This window comes from Barbus barbus, assembly GCF_936440315.1.
Source record: "Barbus barbus genome assembly, chromosome: 6".
Taxonomy (NCBI): domain Eukaryota; kingdom Metazoa; phylum Chordata; class Actinopteri; order Cypriniformes; family Cyprinidae; genus Barbus; species Barbus barbus.
This window is the reverse complement of record NC_136734.1, coordinates 8,362,987-8,380,293: the sequence shown is the minus strand read 5'-3', so window position 1 is coordinate 8,380,293 and position 17,307 is coordinate 8,362,987. Positions and strand designations below refer to the sequence as shown.

The 17,307-nt window shown below is 36.5% G+C and overlaps 3 protein-coding genes across 5 annotated transcripts in view; all 3 read right to left on the bottom strand.

Annotated features, from left to right (window-relative positions):
• Positions 1-698: 698 nt before the first annotated feature.
• On the bottom strand, positions 699-9,076 carry LOC306870828 (cyclin-O protein B-like). Its single transcript, XM_079418256.1, has 3 exons — positions 8,675-9,076; positions 7,274-7,459; positions 699-1,838 (listed from the first exon to the last, which is right to left on the bottom strand). Exons 1-3 carry the CDS (start codon positions 8,852-8,854, stop codon positions 1,299-1,301), a joined length of 906 nt encoding a protein of 301 aa, XP_079274382.1. The 5' UTR covers positions 8,855-9,076; the 3' UTR covers positions 699-1,298.
• A 1,942-nt stretch (positions 9,077-11,018) lies between these two features.
• Positions 11,019-15,297, bottom strand: LOC306870934 (iron-sulfur cluster assembly 1 homolog, mitochondrial-like). The gene is made up of 4 exons (XM_079418535.1): positions 15,106-15,297; positions 12,758-12,811; positions 12,557-12,662; positions 11,019-12,162 (listed from the first exon to the last, which is right to left on the bottom strand). The coding sequence occupies exons 1-4, from the start codon at positions 15,184-15,186 to the stop codon at positions 12,014-12,016; spliced, it is 390 nt and encodes a 129-aa protein (XP_079274661.1). The 5' UTR covers positions 15,187-15,297; the 3' UTR covers positions 11,019-12,013.
• A 498-nt stretch (positions 15,298-15,795) lies between these two features.
• Positions 15,796-17,307, bottom strand: part of LOC306870675 (terminal uridylyltransferase 7-like) — a 31,302-nt gene continuing 29,790 nt past the window's right edge. For 2 of the 3 annotated variants that reach the window (XM_079418077.1, XM_079418078.1), the window contains exon 31: positions 15,796-16,520. The gene's annotated coding sequence lies outside the window, so the exon portion shown is untranslated. The remainder of the gene's footprint in view (positions 16,521-17,307) is intronic. The other variant, XR_013784285.1, reaches the window with a different exon arrangement.

Here is a 17,307-nt window from a genome sequence, read left to right as displayed (position 1 = left end):
AAAATCCTAAGTGTGTCAGTTCAGTCTTACAATGTTTCAGCTAGTCTTTAAGTGTGTCCCTGGCTTTAGTGCATTATTTATGATTTGTTATACTTCCCGAATCAGATCATTACTAGACTATATTACTAATTCGGGATCATATTTCAGTAACTATACAAGCATGTTTTGTGGAAGCGTGGATGCATGATTTGTTTCATATTTTGTTTAACTAATAGTTATTTTCACCTGCTAGGTTGTTAGCAACTGATTGCAATGACATATTGTTCTCTGTGTTTCAGGATGTCAAGTCTTTCCAAGGGGACAAAGAAATCGAAGTTAAGAATCGAAAAGGAGTCACCAGAACAACACCAGAAGCAGAATATCTGTCGAATTGAAATGTTCGTGTCAAATGCCAGCACCAAACTGAAAATAAACTTTGAAGGAAATAAAAGATGAACCCAGGTGAAAAACAAGTAAACTTCCATAATGTGCTTACAGTGCTGTTTTCGTGCTCTAATTTTGTACTTAATATATAATGATCCTTTAGTACTTCTTAAGATCATCTAGTGTATTCAACTGCTATTTTGAGACACCATGAATATGAACTAAAATCCGTTTTTAACATACTATCTTTGTATTTAAAAAATGTATTTAGCTACCACTTGTAGTACACTTGAACCCATCTTTCATTCACTAGTACACTCAAGTTCTGTCATTTTAACATCATTAAGCCTGCAAGACACTTTATTGACCAAAAGACTCCAAACATGCAGTTCTGCTTTTTTCATGAATTGCAATTTAATTTTACAAACATAAATTCAAAAAGGTGGACTCTACATACACATACATTTAAAACAAAACCTTAATTTTGCTTAAATAATGTTTGGGATAAATACTGCTGGACTGCATTACAAGTTATTTTATGTATATTATAAATCCACGTTTTTTTTTAGTCATATGGAATATTACAGGTCTTCAGAAAAATTCAAGAGAAATAAAATATAGCAAAAATTCTGTTACTACAGTATCTTTGCTTTTTTTGCAAACTTTCTTCAGGTGAATTAAGTTTTAGCAAATTGTCAATGTGATCATTTTGTGGAATGAACTAATACAGTGGTTTTCAAACCTCTCCATGAAGTACCCCCAAGCACTTCACATTTTGTATGGCTCCCTATATCTGGCACACCCTCTTCAGGTCTTGCAGTCTCCACTAATGAGTTGGTGAGTTGAATCAGGTGTGATATAAGGGAGACATACAAAGTTGCAGGGCTGGGGATACTCCAGGACAGGTTTGAGAACCACTAAATTAATATAATGGTTTATAATGATATGAAGTCCTGGACTGCGTCTTGATTAAGAGAGACCAACAATTTCAGATCTTCTGTGCATTGCTGAAACAAAAGCTGAGCTTCAAATGTTGGGTACTCTTGAAAACAGAAAGACTCCAATGTCTGTGATGAGCCAGCATTGTTGTCTGTGGGCTGCACTGAATGCGTCTTCAGCAGATCTTTTGCCACTTTCATAGCACACAGCACAATCACAGATGGCATATACTTGTTAAATGTGTAGTCAGCCAAACTCAATTCACAGACTTGGCATGCCAACCATTTCCACTTCTTCTCAGGCTCCTTGCATACATTTCTATCCTGTGTAGTGACCATCTTATCCATGGCTCCATCAGTTTGATATCCAGTAGTGCGACTGGTGAAATAGTCCAGAAAGAAAGCAAGGGTAGGTGCAGCCAGTCTGAAATTGAGTCTGAGAAGGATCAGCCATTCGAGATTGCACAGCTGCTCTCTGGAAAAAGAATTGCAGCAAAGCGACAGAAGCTGTGTGATGCGAGGCGAATACACTTCAACCTGGAAAACACAAAAATCACAACTTACTCAGATTTACATATTGGTCTATTTTATAAAGTGTACTGTAGCATATTAACTTCTACTTTAAAAAGAATATACTTAAATGCAAACTGAACTTAATGTTTTCAGCCACTTAAATGAACACGCGTGTATATTATATATATATATATATATATATATATATATATATATATATATATATATTAGTGCTGTCAAACGATTAATCGCATCCAAAATAAAAGTTTGTTTACATAGTATATGTGTGTACTGTGTATATTTATTATGTATATATAAATACACACCCATGCATGAATATATTTAAGAAAAATATGTTATGATTATATATTAAATATATTTTTATATAATATAAATTATATGAATATAAATAAATACATGTAAATATATACTGTATGTGTGTTTATTTATATATACATAATAAATATGTAATAGAGTACACACAGATATATTATGTAAATAAAAACTTTTATTTTGGATGCGATTAATCATTTGACCGCACTAATATATATTTAAAAATAGTGGTCGACCGATATATCGGCCAATACTTGGCATTTTTCAAATATCGGCATCAGCTGATAAGTTTTTCGGCAGCACCTAAGCACACAGTGCTCACTTTCTCCCTCTTGTTCGCTATTGTTGTTTAACAGTTCTGTCTAATACTGTCATGTGTAGTCCAAAGATGAAGACGATGATGAAAATCAAACAAGGTTTATTAAATAAATCCACAGAGAGCTGTGTATAACAGACAACTGAAACTGAGTTGATTAAATGAATTACCATGACAACTAAAGAGTGGCGGGAAAACTGAACAAAGGAATACATGTGACTGAAGAAAACCAATGACAAGTTCATGAAAACAAAACTAATAGTCCATGATAATGAAACTAGCTAAACATAACTGTGACATAACGCCTCCTGGAGGGCGCGACCTCGCGCCGTAAATGAAGAGGTAAGGGAGGGATGGTGGGGCTTTGGAGGAGGGCAAGGAACTGGAGTTGTACAACTAAATGTTGTAAATTCAAATCAGAGCGTCTTCCTTGTCTGGCATGGATGTATTCTTAAGTCTAACAATAATATAATAAGATAACCTTGTTTGAAATGGGTTTGGCTAAAATAACATTTTGGTTTCGTCTATACTACTAGCTGTGAAGTGGTGGGCCGTCAGGGGAAGCAGGGCCTTCTATGCTGGCCCTATAAAAAATTAAATTGTGTGGAAAATGTTTTTATTGATTATTTAGGTATCATTTTAATTTGTGTAATGTCCACTAAATTGCCTATGATTAGTTTAGTTGACGTTGAACTGGAATATCCTACATAAAAAAAGTCAGAGGCCAGCACTACAGATAGTGCTACCCTTTTGTTGAAAGTTGTCACATATGATTTGTTACAAGCATTAGTGACAGAATCATCAGCCAATCAAATTTTGACTTTCAATGACAGCCCGCCCTCTGGGTCCAGCTACGTGCCCAGTGCTACCCCCAGCGTTAGACTGCCCCTTTAGTCAGGGATTTCCAAGGTACGAACATGAAAGCAAACAAAAAGAAAATGACAGCTGCAGTCATCGGCGCCTACACCAGATCTTGTTGCCGATCAACTAAAATCGTCTTTTTCAAGGCGCTCTTTTGCAGACAAAAGAGAATAACTGAGAAAGGAAGACCTACACCCAAAGTGAATTCACTAACAAAGGCCAGCAGAGGTTTTATGCGCCATTTCAAAGATTGCAACTATGAGTGGCTAACAGTAAGGATCTCTGGTGGAGCCGAGGGAGGGAGGAACCAAGGCAGAGCCGACAGGTCGACAGGCCGAGGTGGAGGGAAGGGATCAGAGGCTGGAGGCGGAGCTAAAGGATCCACTACCTCAGGCGAAGCTGGTGACTGTATGACCTGAGGCTTTACGTTACTGCAAGGCATCACAAGGGAAGACAAAGGGCTGCAGGCATCCAGCTTAGGTAGGGCTGGAGGACCGGCTGGAATAGGCAGTGTAGGTAGGAGAGTGAGATTGGTTGGGATCACAGATGATAATTCAAATTCATGTCAGGTGAAGAATCAGTCCTTGTGCTGGCTAAAACCAGCGATAAAGAAAGTGTAGCGATATCAGGGTGGGAAGCAGTATTTCCATGTCCCAGTTAATAAGCCAGTACTCCCCAGAATCAATATCCACCAGAATTCCCACAAGGACAGCTGTTAGTAGGCGCTGTCGTCACAGGCTCCATTGTTGCGGCGGGCAGAAGCTCTCCGTCTGCAGGGGTCTCAGGCATTGTCGTCTCCGTGGCGAGAGATGTTGGTGGGCTGTGCTCTGGGTCTGGTTGTGTGATGTCTGTGCGGTGTGGCTGGACGAGACTGCTGTCATCCTCCACTTCACCCACTGTGAACGTGGATCCATTTGTCCACAGCGCGAAGTTGATGTAACTTTGCAGAGACCAGCAGGGGTCTCTGTGGGGCATGATGAACCGGAGATCATCTTCCGGTCCACACTGAAATCCCTCCATTAAACAGACGTCATCGCAGGTGGCAAGATGGCAGATGTCGTGGAACTCCTCCACGTAATGCTCCAGGTCTCTGCCATGCTGGTCCCTCCTTCCAGCAAAATATTGCCCCTCATCGGGGCAACATTAATAGATGCAATGCCCATACTTCTCATTTTTTAGGTCTGACATTTCAAAGAAGAAGACGATGATGAAAATCAAACAAGGTTTATTAAATAAATCCACAGACAGCGAGACAACTGTGTATAACACAGACAATACCAGACAACTGAAAGGTCAAACAGCAGCAACTTAAATACAAGACAAATAAGGGTAGTAAGGATGAACACCTGAGTCGATTAAATTAATTACCATGACAACTAAAGAGTGGCGGGAAAACTGAACAAAGGAATACATGTGACTGAAGAAAACCAATGACAAGTCCATGAAAACAAAACTAATAGTCCATGATAATGAAGAGGTCTACCGATATGGGTTTTTCTCTGGCCGATGCCGATATTTAGAAATCAGGGCAGCCGGTGGCCGATATATGATGCCAATTTTTTGGGGCCGATTTTCTTTCTTTCTTTCCCCTTCATCTCAGGGATGTTCATTTTTTTCACAGGAAAGATTTGTTTATTTTTTATAAATAAATAACTGTATTTCTTTAGTCAGTTATTAAAGTATTATGTTACATGGGCTGATTTATTCATATTTAAGTATTTGGGATTTTAAGAACAAGTGGAAAATGTGCTGAATGTTTCATTTCATCAAAGTGAAATTAGCATGCAGTTAGACTTAATTTACATTTGTTTCAAAAGCGGAGCCAGGCGCGAGTTGACACAGGTTGCGCACGTGCGTCAGGCTTCGTCCATATTGCCAGATGCGCTCGTGAGACACTTGCGGAGCAGAACAGGACGCGAGACCGCGAGCATAAAAGAGCATTACGAGACAGGCTACGCAGCGGCTTGTCCGTGAGACGCGGAAGACGCGCAGCGTGGGGCAGAGCGGAGCGAGTATGAGAAGAATTCAGAGACTGTGTGTGCGGTCTTCTGAATTAGCGAACATGCAGTATATATATATATGTTTTCTTTAGTTTTAATTTGCCTAACTTTAGATCTGACCCTTTTTAAATGGTGGGCGTATACGCAGTTGGCTAGAGCAGTGCTGATCAGGGAGAACGGAGGTGAGCTCACTCTGTTGGTTAGTAAGACTGTCACTCAAGGCTGGCAGTCGTGCATATGCTCTGGATCAGAGTAATATCGCGTCCACATCGCAACGTCTCAAATCGTGATTGCGATTCGATTTCGATTAATCGCACAGCCCTACCAGGTAGTTCTCTCTACAAAAAGTAGGCAGGCAGAGGGGGACATCACAGGGTTAGCCAGTGTGCCAGTGGAATTGCAATCTGCTTGCCGCACGAGGCAGCATCACGTGTTGCTTGCAGACGCGCCTGTATATTAATCTGCCTAATTTGCAGCACAATCGGCCGGTGCCGATTAATTAAAAAATGCAAAAAATCGGCCTATTAATCGGTCGACCTCTAAACTAACTAAACATAACTGTGACAAATACGGATAGAAGTCTGTCTAATAATCAGATTGAACTGTTAAACAAAATAATTAAAATGTATACAAAAAAGTATTATGATGATTGCTTTTATACTATTAGTAATAGAAAGTCAAACATTATAATAATTTTTCGTTTGCCATCATCCAGCAAATACGCATTTATATCATTTAAAAAAATCTTTGAATGACTAATGAACATTTAATTTCACAAACCTTGCAAACTTATATATATGATTCCCAATGCACACAAACTTCCCAGATTACTGAGTGCCCTGTTGGTTACAGTGTTTACCTCCTTTTTAATTATATTTTTATTAAACATTTATTTTCGAAAAATACTTTGTCTTCTAAAGTACAAGTATGTTTATTTTACACATTTATTTTTTAATCAATTTTCAAATGATTTCAAATTTCTTAAACATTAATTATATAATATCGGCCATCAGCCACCCTGCTTTCCAAGATATCGGCATCGGCTGTCAAAAAACCAATATCGGTCGCCCACTAAAAAAAAAACCTTGCTACGTGTACTGCGTTAGGCTAACTGAGACTTGTCATAGCACTTGCATATCATTGTTGATTCTGATTGCTTCCATTGTCCTCATTCATAAGTTGCTTTGGATAAAAGCGTCTGCTAAATGACTAAATGTATATGTAATCTATCTGCAATTTCATATATATGCAATTTCATAATTACTTCTATTGCCTTTGAAATATTGTTAAAGTGTACTGCTGAAATTTAATGTCAATTGTATATCATGTATTTAAAGGGATCATATGATGCAATTTCACGTTTTCCTTTGTCTTTGGAGTGTTACAAGCCGTTTGTGCTGATAAGATCCGTAAAGTCGCAAAGATTAAAGTCTCAAACCAAAAGAGATATTTTTGATAAAAGTTAAGACTCAACCACACCTTCCTAAAACACCTCATTCAAACATGCCCCCACATAGCTACATCACTGTGTGGGAAGATTTGCATAACAACGCCCAAATGTTTATGCAAAGAAAGAAGGCGGAAATGGCTGTTTTATTTTGATTTTGTTGTCAGAACACTCACATGCAATAGCGAGGGGCGTTGAAACTGTTTCCTATGCAATTACATTAGCCAATCGTTACAGAGGCAGATTACTGAGAAGCCTCAAAGGTCCCGCCCCTTAAAACAGGTCATTTTTAGACAGAGGTTTGTCATTTTTCCACTTTTTTTTCTTTTTTCGTGCAAAAAAAACTATTAACATTATACTACGTAGACCTCAAGGAACATATTAAATTAATTTTAAAAAATCCATGACATGACCCCTTTAAGATACACTACATGTGCACCTTCAGTATTGGCAGAAATAATTGCTATTTTTTTTATAACTGATAAGTAAACAAGCGCTGCACCTGTTTTGTGGCGATCAGCAGAGATGTCACTCCCAGTAATTGGAAACAGTCTGCAGCTACTGAAGTTGTGATCAGGAAACGGTCCATGATATTAACAGCCAAGCAGCATGTTTCAAAAGACAATTTGAGCTGTCTGTGTACCGCTATGAGCCAGCTGACCAGTTTACTGCGAGCCTCTGCTGTAATCTGTGAGGAAATTAAATATTCATGTAAAAATTAACTGTTAAAACAGTAATATCAAGTGATAACAGTAATCAAGAATAAAAATAATAACAGGGGCCAGCTGTCCCTAATTTTCACTCATTTCTATACTCCAAAACTATATATATGTGACCCTGGACCATAAAAACAGTCTTAAATCCCTGGAGTATATTTGTAGCAATAGCCAACAATACATTGTATGGGTCAAAATGATTGATTTTTCTTTTATGCCAAAAATCATTAGGATATTAACTAAAGATCATGTTTCATGAAGATATTTTGTAAATTTCCTACCGTAAATATATTAAAACTTAATTTGCTAAGAACTTCATTTGCACAGCTTTAAAGGCAATTTTCTCAGTATTTTGATTTTTTTGCAATCTCAGATTCCAGATTTTCAAATAGTTGTATCTCAGCCAAATATTGTCCTATCCTAACAAACCATACATCAATGAAAAGCTTATTTATTCAGATGACGTATAAATCTCAATGTCAAAAAATTGACCCTTATGACTGGTTTTGTGGTCCAGGGTCACATATATATTATCCCTTACTGATTCCAAATGACATGACAAAAATTGTAATTAATATAATCCATTAATTTACACATTTTAGTTAATACAAACAGACTACTTTTTGATTACTTTTGCTCTAACTCGTACCATATTGATATTAAATTGCAAAGAAAAAGAAAATATATTTTCTTCTTTGACGTTAACAAAATGAAGTGCATTAAATATAAAAAAAAAAAAATCTCTACTCATACAGTTCAAAATTGTGGGTTTGTAAGATTTTTTAAACCATATATTTGATTAAAAAATACAGTAAAAATTTAAATATTATTACAATTCAAAATAAGTGTTGTTGGGGTTTTTTATAGGCTATAAATATAATGTAACATGTAATTTATTCCTGTGCTGCAAAGCTGAATTTTCAGCATTATCACGTGAATCTTCAGAAATCATTCTAATATGCTGATTTACTGCTCAACAAGCATTTCTGATTATTATCAGTTTTGAAAACCGTTGTGCTGCTTCATATTTGTGTGGAAACTAATTTAGTTTTTCAGGATTATTTAATGAATAGCGTTTATTTTAAAAAATAAATGTTTATTAACATCATAGCTGTATTTACTTGTCACTTCTAATCAATTGTTTACGGAATAGAATTTAATAATAATACTGAAGGTGTGATTCTGACCTGCGGCTGTCGCGCGAGGCAGTTCTGCGCTAGAAACTGCAGTTCATTGTGTCTCTGGATGATGAAGCAGCTCTCGTCATAATCACACTCCTGCAGGTCAGAGGTCAGTCCGACGCTTGACGCCGCTGCTGGAGAAGTGTGAAGATCTTCCTCAAAGCCAGAGTCACTCAGCGCAGACATCTCTGAAGAAACAAACTCCTTTCTCTTTAACTGCCGCGCATGAGATGCTCTACTGCAGGAATGGATGTTGCACTGAAAGATTTCCCCTGGTTGTCGTCATCCCGCTGTAGCGTGCAGTGTCTCAGTGGAATGCGGTGTTGTCAGGTGAAGTGGTGCTTGTAAACGGGGTCTTTCCCGGGTGTTTTAGCGCGCACTGTAGGGCGCTGCACAGCCCGCGGACACGCGTTACCATGACAACAGTCCCACTAGAGCAGCAGGTGTCCAGGGGGTGCAGGATTTTGTCGGCCAAAAATTAAAAAATAAATAATTAAATAAAACCATCACATTTAAAATATAACAGTTAAACAGTTGATAAATTATAAAAAAAAACAAAAACAAAAAAAACATAAGAACAGCAAAAAAGTTTCTCAAAAAGAATAGCATTATTAATTGAATTGAATATTTCACACAGAAAAAAAAATCTGTATTAATGCAAATAAATAGGCTACAATTGAAATTTTTTCGCTAGTAAATTTCACGGCAAGCAACAGTAGAAAGACTGAAATGTAATCCAACAGGCCTAAATGACTCAACAATCAAGTTTGCTCATTTACAAAAAAGCATTAGTGGAAGGGTGAAATGAATCTTGACAGATCCTTGTGTTGTTCAATGAGTTTAAGTGATTTTAATGACTTGCTTCTTATTTATTTATAGATGCCTGATCAGCTGTAGGCCACAGTTATTTAGATCGGTGATGATGAAAAACTAATAAAAACATAAAACTCTTCTGACAAGTAAAGGCAAGCCAACAAAAGCTAAATCCAGTCATGACGGATGGACACTGGTGTGATCAGGAAGACAGAAAGAAACAGGAGATCAATAACTCCTGTGTCCTAAAAGAAAACAGGAGCAAAGCAGACTCTTTCCCTTCCTTCCTGCCTGGACCGTATTCAGACATAACAGTCCAGCAATAACTAAATCTTATCAGCTCCCTTTCAAACATAAATATATATCTGTGGGAGTCACTAAAGAGGCAGGTTCTTGTTTATTGTGGGAGCTGGCCTTATAAGTTATCATCAAAGCTGCAGTTAAGATATAAAGAAAACAGATAGTACAGACTGATCTTTGAGCCTTATTAGAAATACCAACGTCAATGTAGTTGTTTTATGTGTCTAGACAGTCATATCACAATGCTATAATATAATACTGTGAAGTGAAATGAATTGAGTTCTACAATTAATGATGGATTTCGTTCTTTACAAACGCACAGATTTTTGCTTCACTAGATGTTAACTGATGGACTGGAGTGCTGTGGATTACTTGTGGATTTTTGTGATGTTTTTATCAGTTGTCTGGACTCTCATTCTGACGGCACCCATTCACTGCAGAGGATCCATTGGTGAGCAAGTGATGTAATGCTAAATTTCTCCAAATCTGAACAAACTCATCTCGGGTGGCCTGCAAATTTTATATAGGATAGGTAAAATTTACTGGAAAAAAGAATAATTAGAAAATAATTTCTAATTAAAGCCACCAAGAATTAGGTGTAGACTTTGTTTGAAAACATGCTGTTAAATTTACCAGCGACTTCTAAATGAAAACTGATTCCTAACTAAGTAATTCTATACAATAAATTGTTTTTATAAATCAGTTGGTTTATATTGTTATTTGGACAATGCATGCAATGCAATGCCATGATTATTCTACTCTGTTAATTAAAAGGCGGTTTATATGCATTAATTAGTGACACTTAGCCTGCATGTTAAAATCTTTATTTGAATGCGGCAATTAACATCATTTTTTTAAACCTTTATTTGGATATGGCAACATAATACCATGCTCTACAATATTTCTATGAATAAATCTCTGACAGAGACCCCTCCCCTCTCCTATCAGCCAATCACCGTGTGCATAGTTAGTAAGCATGCTGATATGCTCCATAGCAACGAGGTCAACCCCGCCCTTACTCTTATCTTAAGACTTCTCTCTATTCCTTAGTAAAAGTTTGTCTCAGCAGCTTTGTGAATAGGTTTTAAGAGAAAACTCCTAGCTAAAACCTTTTACTGCTATTTAGGAGAACTCTTAGTGGTAAAATCAAATGTTTTGTGAATATGGGCCGATTTATAAAAAATAATCCAAATATTTTGATTATCTGCATTGATAGAATGAACACATACCCGTAATTGCTGTGATATCAAACAGAAATAAAAAAAAAATTGTTTTTTTAATTAAGAAAACAATTATATTTGTCAAAGAATGGACTGTAATCTTATATGCAATGGGACATTAGAAATCAGCGCCACATACAAGACAATAAAAGGCATTTAATTCAAGAACCAGCCTGCTTATATGTAGAATGGAAGTTTATTTGTGCGTTAAAAGACAGTCGAAGGGATTTACATTATGTATATACCACTCATACTTCAACAGAAAACAAGTTCAAGTCAAACAATTGCATTCCAAAACTTGCCATCAGTTCCTGTGCTGCTTGTTAATCACATATAGAGCAAATGACAAAACGTGGCGTACTGAAAGTGCAAAGTTAATAGTCACTCAACATCCACCAGACAGAGAAACCTTTCAATATTATGTAGATTATTACAGATTTGCACTGCTGGTCCACAGTGGTCCACCAAATGTGCACAAAACAGCCATGAGGAAGCAACTGCAGATTTCTTGTGGTGTAGATTTAGGTTATTGCTGCAAAGAGGACGTGTTACGACATCCAGCAGGTTCAGATCATCGGGATAATCCTCACAACACATTAACTGGATTATCAAATATGAATCCCTATCAGAGCGACTGGATGACACACAAATTTCTGAGAAAACACCAAAGCAATTAATTACTCTTTAAATAACCACTAACATGGAGTGTAACTGAAACCCTCCTCAGAGACACAGGCACATTAATCACACATCAAGCTGCTCAATCAAGTGTGTGCAAGCATTGAAATGAACAAACGATACATATTTTTAAGTTAATGACTATATTTGTTAGCAGGGCTTTTCTGGGTTTGTGTCGAGGTGACCGGAGGCAGCACAGGACATGATGGCCAAACAGGCCACTAAATATCAGTCTCTTTTTCCAGCTCTTTACCCACAAATCTTCAAGATGGATGTTTGAATCTAGGATCTGGACTGGATGTCCTGGAGGGCTGGAGCTTTAGATGAAGCAGGTTCATATGTTAAAGCTTTCCCCACAGCCACACGTCCCTTTGATGTTGGGATTGTTGAACACAAACTCGCTGGAAAACTTCGTTTCAACAAAATCCATCTCCGTGCCGAGCAGCGTCAGCTGAGCCTTCTTCTCTATGAACACTCTCACGCCTGGAGAACAAACATTTACATCAATGACATGTCTGTGTATACGCATGCAATTTACATAATATGCACTAGTATTTAAAAGTCCGGTTTTTTTGTATGTATACTTTTATTCATCAAGGATGCATTAAAATGATCAAAGTCTACAGTACAGTCATTTATAAGGTTTCAATCTCACTATTCTGAAAAATGTTTCTTAAGCAGCAAATCAATCGGAATATTAGAATGATTTCTGAAGAATCATGTGGCACTGAGGACTGTAGTAATGATGTTGAAAATTTTAATAATATTTTACAACATTACTGTTTTTACTGTATTTTTGATCTAATAAATGCAGCCTTGGAGAGCAGTTTTGAACGGTAGTGTAAATGAGATATAATAATGTTATTGAGTTACTCACCATCTTGTAACACCTCCTCGTCTGATTTGTCTTTCTCTTTAGTATAGTTTAGTGTGTAAGTGAGGCCATTGCAACCTCGGGTTCGAACTCCAACCTTGAGGCCGATCTGTTTGAAGACAGGTGAAAATATAATCCAAAGAATGAGACAGGAAACACTTGAGGCTGCAGATGTTAATTACTAATAATAAAACTAGTACTCACATATTCTGGTTTGTTCTGTAAAAGTCGCTTGACTTTATTCACAGCTGAAGGTGTCTGAGAATAAAAAAAATACATTCAGTGATTATGTCAGATGAAAGAAAGTGTGGCATTGTAATAACTTGACAAAATCAGTATGATAAAACAATCAGAAATAAAGAAAAGCTGTCACTGGGTCAGTACCTTTCCAAAAGAAAGACATATTATTTGATACTTTTGTACCATTTTTAATAGTAAAATGCGGATATTAGTACATTAAAGGTACATATTAGTATCTTTTTTTGCAAAGGTACCATTCCAGGAACAGTTCTTGTACCTGTCTTTCTCAGAGTGAAATGTCATTTGAAAAAGATACATTTGTTCCAAATCACAAGATGACCAAAATTATTTTCTTCACCAAAATACAGTTGTCAACATCATTTGGTTCGGAAGTTATTAGCTGTTTGCTAAAGCACTAATTTAGATTTTTTTTCCAGCTAAAGTTTGATATGAAGACAATATTCAAATTATATTTTTAACTACACATTTAAACCAATGAAATATGAAAAATGCTGAAATTTATACAGTAGATTGCTTTAAACGATTGAAGATGTCTAGACTAGAAGACTCTTCAACTAAATAAAAAGGTAACCAAATGAAAGAGAATATAGTTTATCCTGTTGTTTCCTATCCTTCAAATTGAAGTGCTTTTCACCCAAACTTTGAAATATTTCTGCTTCAGACAGCTTCTCAGGGAATTTGGCGGTGTGATGTCTGGCGAATTTCTGGGTGACTGGACATGAACAATCTGATAAATGAAATCATCCATATGAAACCATTTAGTGTGATGTCTGAGCTCCTTCTGCTCACTAACATGTGACTCCATCATGTTCTGTTTTACAAGAGAAGATGCTATAAACATAAAGAAGATGTCTGAGCTTCCATTGACAATGGCTAACTAGCACACCCACAAGTTTGAGATAGTCTCAAAGCTGATAACTGAAAGATTGCTGGTTTAAAGTGCCACCGCCAGACCCAGAGATCGGCTGAATGGATTTGAAAACGGTAAAACTCAACTGTTTAACTCTAGGGGAGTTGGAAAATGAGCCTCTTTTCAAAAAAAAGTGGAGTGTTCCTTTAAGCACTCGTTAATTTTGGTCTATGTCTTTTAGACTAGTGGGAAAAACATCCAAAATATATATTTATTTTAATAATACGCATGTTTAAAATATTTTCAAGATGAGTTTTTGGTCTCTTTTACACAGCACTTACCCAAATGTTCATATATTATTTGCACTGGTTTACTTTTTTCTGTCTGTTGACAGTATTTTCTGATTTACTGAATATCCAAAATCCTATCTGTAAAAACCTTTAACTCAAACATGTCAACAAAGTCAAACAAGAATTTTGAATATGTCTTCATATAAAGTTCAAATTTTTGCTCTGGAAATGTATGCAATTTAATGTGCATTTTATTATACAATGCATCATTTAAACATTACATGCCAGAAAACTTTTGTAATGTACTGTACTTAATCAACAGGGAAAAGTAAGGTTTTATCTATTAGTTAATATTTTCACCCAATTAGCCGGTGGTTTCTTGCCTATCACTGTAAATATCTATTGTAAATCATTTTAGATAACAGCATATGCTAGAAGGAAACATCTGATAAACATTTTTAGATGACTTTGACAGACACCAACTGTACAGCATCCCACAGTGAGTGCCATATTCACTTGCACAATACCTTTAAAAGTTCAATCTTTAACCGATTTAATGTACTGTTTATCAAAGTATAAACATGTCCCGTAAGTTAGACAAACAATTTCAAGCAAGTACTCAGTAAACATTTGTGTTTTAGCAGTGGCATGCTACATTTGTGGAGATTCTGGGTCTTTAAAAAAAACCTAAATGACAAGGCGGTTATCTGATCACAGCAACATGGATAAGATCACTGAAATTCTGCTTTCCTGACTTCACCCTAAACAACGGCTGTTATTAAATACGCACAAAATGATATTTGTAAGGCACATCGAGGTAAATCTAGACAGTTCTGATGCAGTAACGTTAGTACTTAATTTGGCTCTCCAAGCATCTGCTAACGGCTAACCTGCACATAAACATTGACCTTGATGTCAACTTGAACAACATAACCACAACGAAAGTCAGATCTAACCTGCTGTTATATTGTCTGGATGTGTCCGAATGGACGAGGCTGTCTATTACTACACTGTTATTAATCAGATAACGTTAACTGAGCCCTGGCTACGACTCAAGGCAACTGTCATGTATGCGATCTCGAGTATTTGAGAACTAACGTTAAATGCTTGTTCGGTTTCTTTATCCTGGTGTACATACACTGAGCACTCACCAGCGTTAAAGCGGCTCTTGTTGGCAGTATTTTCCGTCTGCTAACCGCCCTAACTGTCGCCCGTGCTATGGAGGCTGACATGTTGAAGTTACTTCAGTACTTCGTGTTTGGATGTAAACAGTAAACACCAGCGGTAAGGCAAGGAACGCCCGCCTCAGCGGACGCTCACGATTGGTTGGCCGTTTGAGTGACAGCTAGTAAAGCCTATGAGCGATCGCTACTGTAAGATTTAGCACCATGTGACGATTTGAGTCTGTTACGCAACTGATCATTATAATGTAAGGTCAAGGGGACGTCTAGTTTGTGGAATATAATAAAGCGAACGATTATTAAGTTTATGTAAATTGTCTTAAACTTGAATAAAAACTTTTTGAAATTGTTGCCTCTGATTCTAATAACTAACGTTATGTCCTCCTATGCACAATGAGAGATCGTACGCTTGGGGCTCAGAAAGCACTTTAAATTCACAAAAAATAGGACTAATCGGTTATGCAAAACATAACATGATACATTTCAAGTGGCATTCCCTGAATTATCTGATAACATTGGTCAAATCCCAATCCAATATCGGTTCTAAAAACACATTTGCTATAGGATGCACTCAAATATGTTATCTGCCCATTAAAACAAACTGCAGAAATTGACAAGGATGTATGAAAATGTAAAATCATTACAAAAACACAAAGCACAGAGACCTCACTATGACAAAACTCATTTATTGTCATCAAAAAAAAAAAAAAAAGGACCAGAGATAAATAACTAATATGGAGGGAATTCGTTTTGTTTATTGACATTGCAACAACTGCAATGAAGGCTATGGAGCTATTTTCCCCAAACACACACAATGCATTCAGCAAAAACAAAGCACTAATATAAACTATAAAATAAAGCATAGCAACTAAAACCAAGCCCAGCCGAACTGAAAAAGCACAATGACAAGCACAAAGCTCAACAGTTAACCCGCAACATCAGCATATAATTTTAAATACACAGACCCCCAACTAGTATTTCTTTATGTACATTTTATACAAAATAAAACACTTGGTACACGCACAAGACACATTTGTGCAACATTTTTACTAAAACTATTCAAGCTAATTCAAAAGCACACATCGGGGCTACAATCTAAATTACAAAAGGTAATCAACTGGACTCTTAAATAAATAAAAAAAAAAAAAAAAATAGATAAAATGAGAAACATCACATTCATTTCACAATTAGAAAAAAAACAACAGAACTAAAAACCAGACACCAATACAAGGCACATTCATCAAGGTGTACTAACTGGGGTTCATGATAATACTGAGCTCCGGCTGTTGTAGATCCAGAAACGGCTCACTTTAAAAAGAGTTAGTTGAAAGGGCTCCACTTCTCCATAGACTCATGTAAGGACGTATTTCTGCTGGCTAGACTACCTACAATATAATAGGAAAACATCACAACAGGACATTAACAGTTATATATTGAGCAAAGACAGCAGCTGCTCCATGACCAGAGACAGTGTTTTGAACTCCTTTGCCAGTGTCAAATAAACTACTCTCAATTCACCAGTGCATTGGATTGTGTTTCAGCAGTGGCTTCGAAAGTCTGAGCAAAAGCTTGTATTTTATTGTTTGGTCAGTTTTCTTTATCAACTGAAGGGAAAAAAAAAAAAAAAAAGGTATAAAATGATAAACCTCACATTTTAATCTTTAAACCATTTTTAAGAAAAGGGTTTAGTCAAAATTCTTTTGATTATATGTAAAATATATGATCATATGTGACATGATATGACCTAAACATAAGCTGTGTTTATTAGAATGGCACATTTATCTGAAAGGTGACGAGTTTGCAGGTGATATAAACACCATAAGGTAAACAACGGTGAATTGACCACTGAATTTAACAGCAGTGTGTATATGGCCATATGTGACCCCGGACCACAAAACCAGTCATAAGTGTCAGTTTCTCGAAATTGAGATTTATACATCATGTTAAGATGGACGAAATTTGGCTGAGATACAACTATTTGAAAATCTGGAATCTGCGGGTGCAAAACAAATCTAAATATTGAGAAAATCTCCTTTAAAGTTGTCCAAATGAAGTTCTTAGCAATGCATATTAGTAATCAAAAATAAAATTGATATATTTACAGTAGGAAATGTACAAAATATCTTCATGGAACACGATCTTTACTTAATATCTTAATGAGTTTTGGCATAA